The 6,000-nt window shown below is 35.4% G+C and overlaps 1 protein-coding gene across 2 annotated transcripts in view; it reads right to left on the bottom strand.

Moving 5' to 3' along the window:
- The window catches only part of DIAPH3 (diaphanous related formin 3), a 516,843-nt gene that overhangs the window by 365,117 nt on the left and 145,726 nt on the right, over positions 1–6,000 (bottom strand). For both annotated transcript variants that reach the window (XM_004386838.2, XM_004386839.2), the window contains 2 exons: positions 1,074–1,148; positions 916–985 (listed from right to left, as the gene is read on the bottom strand). In XM_004386838.2, coding sequence (XP_004386895.1) covers positions 916–985; positions 1,074–1,148 — 145 coding nt within the window. The remainder of the gene's footprint in view (positions 1–915; positions 986–1,073; positions 1,149–6,000) is intronic.

The raw sequence follows: 6,000 nt of genomic DNA, 5'->3' as shown, positions 1-6,000 counted from the left end.
TAATTTTCTAAAAGCTTATTTTAAAAATGAGAATGAAGGTAAAATATAAAATACAATTCATCAGAAATTTACATCTAGTTTAGCTATAAAACAAAAATCATCACACCACCACAGTAAAATGCTCTCTCCTGCTGTCTAACAGCAACTGAAATAGCTATCATTACTGTATACATCATGAGGCAGATGGGGTTAGATGTCGGAGCTAAAGACAATGCATTTACATGGAATTGGATAATGCTAATTTCTACAATTAACAGTATTTTTTTCAAAAAAACACTTCAGATAATTTTAACTTCAGTGAAAAGCTTAAACAACATCTCCCTTCTGAATGTATATTCTTTAACAAACCAAATTCTGCAGATCCTTCACAGTTGGTCTCAGTATTACTTGTATTAAGCATCGTGGCTCCATTTCTAGGTCCTGTTCCTATATATCTACATTAATTTCACCATAGATTTTAAATTCCTACATTAGAAGAACTAAGTCTTATCAACTGGAATCTTTGATAAAAAATATTACTGCAGACCATATTTAATAATCAAGTATGATTTTAAAGCTGAATCATGCTATACTTTTGTAAATTGAAAGACAGAGGAAGGAAAGAAAGGGGAAAGAAAGGAGAGCTGAGGAGAATAAAGAGGAGGGAACCAACTCACATCTCAGAGAAAGAGAATTTATCTACACATGAGGAATTATGCACCAGAAAAGGGTCCATTAATCCTCAAGTTTCTCATAATTGGAAGCTAGTAGGTTTGATACAAAACCAGAATTCAATACAATTCAATATGTTTTCCACTGTGTACTGAAAAGAGTGGTGAAACAATACATCACCTTAGAGCAAGTGAAAATCCTATATTACAAAACGCTAATTTGTATAAAAATTGATGGACAAATATAATTTACCTATATACATACCTGTGTATTCATCAAGGCCTTTAGACACTGTATGACTTTGTGCTGATTCTTCTTTACAACTTTTTCTTGGCTGTATCGACATGAAAGATATTGGTGTTGAAATTACAATTGGATATGTAAATGTAGCTTAATCGAAAATAATTCTTAGCAATACTTACATTTTGCCATTAATCAGTCTTTCCAAAATGTCCAGTAATAACCCAAGTCCCTCACATCCAAAGCTTTGCACCCAACTGAAAAAACAAAAAAAGAAGAAGAAAATGTAATTGTACATTGTTGTAAGGGTTTTAAATGTACCCTAGTTTGGAATATCACAGTAATGCTTACTGGCTGTTGTTGTTAAATACTCACAAATATTTTACACTTGTTAATGTTAATGATGGTCCCTAGGTGGTGCAAATGGTTTACGTTCAACTATTAACCTAAAGTTGGTGGTTAGAACCCACCCAATGGCACCACAAAAGAAAAGTCTGACAACCTGTTTCCATGAAGATTACAGCCAAGGAAACCCTGTGGAGCAGTTCTATTCTGTAGCACATGAAGTCGCCATTAGTCAGAATCAACTCAATGGCAAAAGGTTTGGTTTTTGGTTTGGTTTTATGTTCATGATTATGAATACAATATAAAAATAACACCACCACACACAAACTCGTTCATGATGCATAATCTTAGGCATGAAGGAAGAAGTAAAGGTGTGACAAGCCAGTGGTGCACAGGCGCCCACTCCCACTGACTCTCGAGAGCCAGCTGGGCACATCTCTTCTCCGCTCCGTGATCAGTAACATCATGCTGATAGCTGAAAAAAGGCCACAGTGGGAGTATTTACACCAAAAAAATCACCAAAGGCTACCAATCAAGGTTATCAGTTCACTTTTAAACAGTTTTTAGATTCAAAACTATAACTATAAAGATATTTTAAAGTCAATATAAATGGTTTAAGATTAGTCATACTGCTATCATATTCCATCATTGTGGAAAACAAACTTAGGAGACAATTCCTCCAAACACTAGAATGCATCTACTAACATTGAGAATTTCCTAAGTTTCAAAGTTCAGTCATCTTAAAAAACAAACAAAAAAAAATCCATCATTTTTTAAATGAATATTTAAAAAAGAAATATTATTTCCATCTTGACCAAAACACGTCTATTCCATAAACCCACTGATTGAATCACAGTATTGTACATGAGGAGGACATCATGGCCACTAAACAAGAGTTCACCTTGATCACAGGAAAACTATCTTTTATCTTAGAAATTAATTTCTTAGAAATTAACACTTTTTCTCAGTGGTGATTTGATAACCTAGACCAACAAATAAAGTATTGGTAATAAGCTGTCTCTCAAAATATGGGTGAAACAAAAAGATAATAGGATATAAATATGTAAGTATATTTTTGGTATATATGTGTTTGTACATATGTGTGTGCTTGTATGATTATACATGTATGTGTAACCTTTGAACAATAAAATGTTAAAAACCAAATTCCATCAAAAAAGCAGAGTGTTGTCTCAGCGAACATCTAGCTCACTTGGCATAACATAGTGTATAAAGAAAATGCTCTACATCCTACCTTGGTGACAGGGATCACAATAGAGGGTCCCAGACAGAGCTGGAGAAAAATGTAGAACAAAATTCTAACTCACCAAAAAAAAACACCAGACTTACTGGTCTAACAGAGACTGGAGAAACCTCCAGAGTATGGCTCCTGAATACCCTTTTAACTCAGTACTGAAGTCACCCCTGAGGTTCACCCTTCAGCCAAAGATTAAACAGGCCCATAAAATAAAATGAGACTAAATGGGCACACCAGCCCAGGGGCAAGGACAAGAAGGCAGGAAGGGACAGGAAAGCTGGTAATGGGGAACACAAGGTCGAAAAAGGAAGAATATTGACACATCGCCTGGCTGGCAATCAGTGTCACAAAACAATATGTGTACTAATTGTTTAATGAGAAACTAATTTGTTCTATAAACCTTCATCTAAAGTACAATTTAAAAAGGTGTTATAAATAATAACAACAAGCTTAAGTCACATACCAGAAGAAAATGCTGTTTTCTTGCTTAAGATAAAATATAACATTTGTTTGCTTTAGATAAAATACATTTGCAGTGAAAATAAGAAAGGATAAGAACCAAATTCTTAATATCTACATGAAAAATAAAAATATTGTTAAAAAAATCCATCTTCCTCATTTGCACACTTCTATGAACACAGCATGATCATCTACAAATTTGCAAAATTTCTGATATTACAAGAAAAACAGAAAAAGACATTTGCCATTTAGATTAGCAGTTGCTTGTCTGGCTATTTTACTGATCCAGTGAGAGGCATGGAATAACAAATTCAAGCATGCATTTAAACAGGAAAGATACCCCCTCCTTGAAGGAGAAGACTGAAAATTGCTATTATAGTTAAGGTGAGAAAAAGTTAAACAGAAGTTGGTGTTTTCAAACCCAGATGCAATTTCAAAAGTGAAGAGTTTACTCTCCACTATCAGCAACAGACAGACTACCTGCAGGCTTTTCAAATCTTGCTTTCATGTTTCATGAAAACACCAACAGCATCCCACATAACTGTTTGCCTTTTGGCTTCCTATTTTATATTTATTCCTATTTCACGTGCAGCAGGGAAGCTTGAAATCCAAACACATAAGGAGAAGTTAGAGAATGTTACTTGGGCTGGTATGGAGACGTGTGGAGAGAGTAACCGTTCATCAGGCCCTCCTATGTTAGTACTTCACAGTGAGACTTCAATATTTTGTTTGAACTGCATTTTAAACGATTTCTATATTCAAAATTATATCTATAAAGATATTCTAAAGCCAATATAAATGGTTTAGGATTAGTCCTACTGCTATCACATTCAATCACTTTGGAAAACAAAGAAGTTACTATTCACAAAATTGCCTTCTACCAAACTATACAAAGTATAATTTTGTTAATATAACAAAAAGACCTTGTTGTAACAATGAATCCGAAAAACATCTCATAACATGGATGAATCTGGAAGGCATTATGCTGAGTGAAATTAGTCAGTCGCAAAAGAACAAATATTGTATGAGACCAATATTATAAGAACTCAAGATAAGGTTTAAACACAGAAGAAAACATTATCTGATGGTTACAAGGGTGGGGAGAGAGGGAGAGGGGAATTTACTAACTAGTTAGTAGACAAGAATTATCTTAGGTCAAGGGAAGGACAACACACAATACAGGGGAAGTCAGCACAACTGGACTAAACCAGAAGCTAAGAAGTTTCCTGAACAAAACTAAACACTTCCAGAGACAGAGTAGCAGGGGCAGGAGTCTTATGACCATGGCTTCAGGGCACATCTAGGTCAATTGGCATAACAAAGTTTATTAAGAAAATGTTCTGCATCCCACTTTGGTGAGTGGCATCTGGAGTCTTAAAAGCTAGCAAGCAGCCATCTAAGATCCATCAGTTGGTCCCAACCCACCTAGAGCAAAGAAGAATGAAGAACACCAAAGACACAAGCAGAATATTAGCCCAAGAGACAGAAAGGGCCACATAAACCAGAGACTTCATCAGTCTGAGACCAGAACTAGACGGTGCCCAGCTACCACCAATGACCACCCTGACAGGGAACACAACAGACAGTCCCTGACGGAGCAGGAGGAAAGTAGGGTGCAAAACTCAGACTCTAATGAAATGATCAGACTTAATTGTCTAACTGAGACTGGAGGAACCCCAGAAGACATGGCCCCCGGACTCTCAGTTAACCCAGAACTAAAACCATTCCCGAAGCCAACTCTTCAGACAAAGATTAGACTGGACTGTAAAATATAAAATGATACTCATGAAGAGCGTGCTTCTTAGTTCAAGTAGATACACGAGACTAAATGGGCAGCTCCTGTCCAGAGGAGAGATGAGAAAGCAGAAAGGGATAAGAGCTGGTTGAATGGACACAGGAAATCCGGGGTGGAAAGGAGGAGTGTGCTGTCACATTATAGGGATAGCAACTAGGGTCACATTAACTATGTATGTATAAATTTTTGTATGGGAAACTAACTTGAGCTATAAGCTTTCACTTAAAGTACAATTAAAAAAAAGACATTGTTGCACCTAATATGCTTATGTTGTGGCCCATGCTAAAATTCAGGAAGTACAGCAATCCAAGTAGATAAGTAAGCCTTCTGATCTGGGTAATCACCAAACATTAGCTATTTTTAAAATATGTCATCCCTAACATAACAACTATCAGCAGAATAGAAGAACCCACAGATCTCAAATCAACCATCTCTGGATACAATGGATAACTCTATTCTATACTACAGAATTTGAATCACTAAGGGAAAAAAAAAAAAATGATGAACACACATATATTACATAAAAACTAATTCTCTATGAAACAAAATTTACTAAAGTTGAATACGAAAGGGCATCATACCAAATCACTTTAGATTACAACAATTTGACGCTGTGAGAATTAATTTCTAAACAACAATTGATTAGAGAGGGGGACAATAGCCTTCTGCAAACTAGATTACAGCTTACATTACCCAAAACATATATAAAAAAAAAAAAAAAGTGGAGAGGCGGCTAAGACGTGTAATACCAGAAGACACACTTAAATTTTAAAATATGAAAAGAAAGCTGATGAAAGTACTTATTGAAAAGATATTGCAACAGAAATTAAATATGCATATAAAGTCTCCCTTTTTTCTTAATGGTAGGCCAACATATTAAAAAGTTATATTAAAAAGTTGTCATTCACAAACCTCCTTCTCTTAAGCCCCTTCACCCTCCACCCCAACTATTTTCAGCAATACTATTTTTGAGGATAGGGGCAAATATCACTTGCTATCTCTTCTGCAAAAGATGTTCAAGATAAAAAGTGATATTGAGTAGGTAGGTCCGCGGTCATGACAGAAGTTTATTGAAATCCATAGCTTTCTCCAAAAGTATAAAATTTCTCATCATCAGTGTAAGAAGCAATCTGGAAAAAAAATTATCAACTGATCTACAAATGATCAATCTTCAGGAAACAAAATCTGCACTATTTGTTCTGTGCCTGTCAGCATAGTATCCTCAGGCATTATGTGGTTTAACTATAAACTGCAT

Source organism: Trichechus manatus, unplaced genomic scaffold (assembly GCF_000243295.1).
Source record: "Trichechus manatus latirostris isolate Lorelei unplaced genomic scaffold, TriManLat1.0 scaffold00173, whole genome shotgun sequence".
Classification (NCBI taxonomy): domain Eukaryota; kingdom Metazoa; phylum Chordata; class Mammalia; order Sirenia; family Trichechidae; genus Trichechus; species Trichechus manatus.
This window is presented reverse-complemented; position numbering and strand designations above follow the sequence as displayed.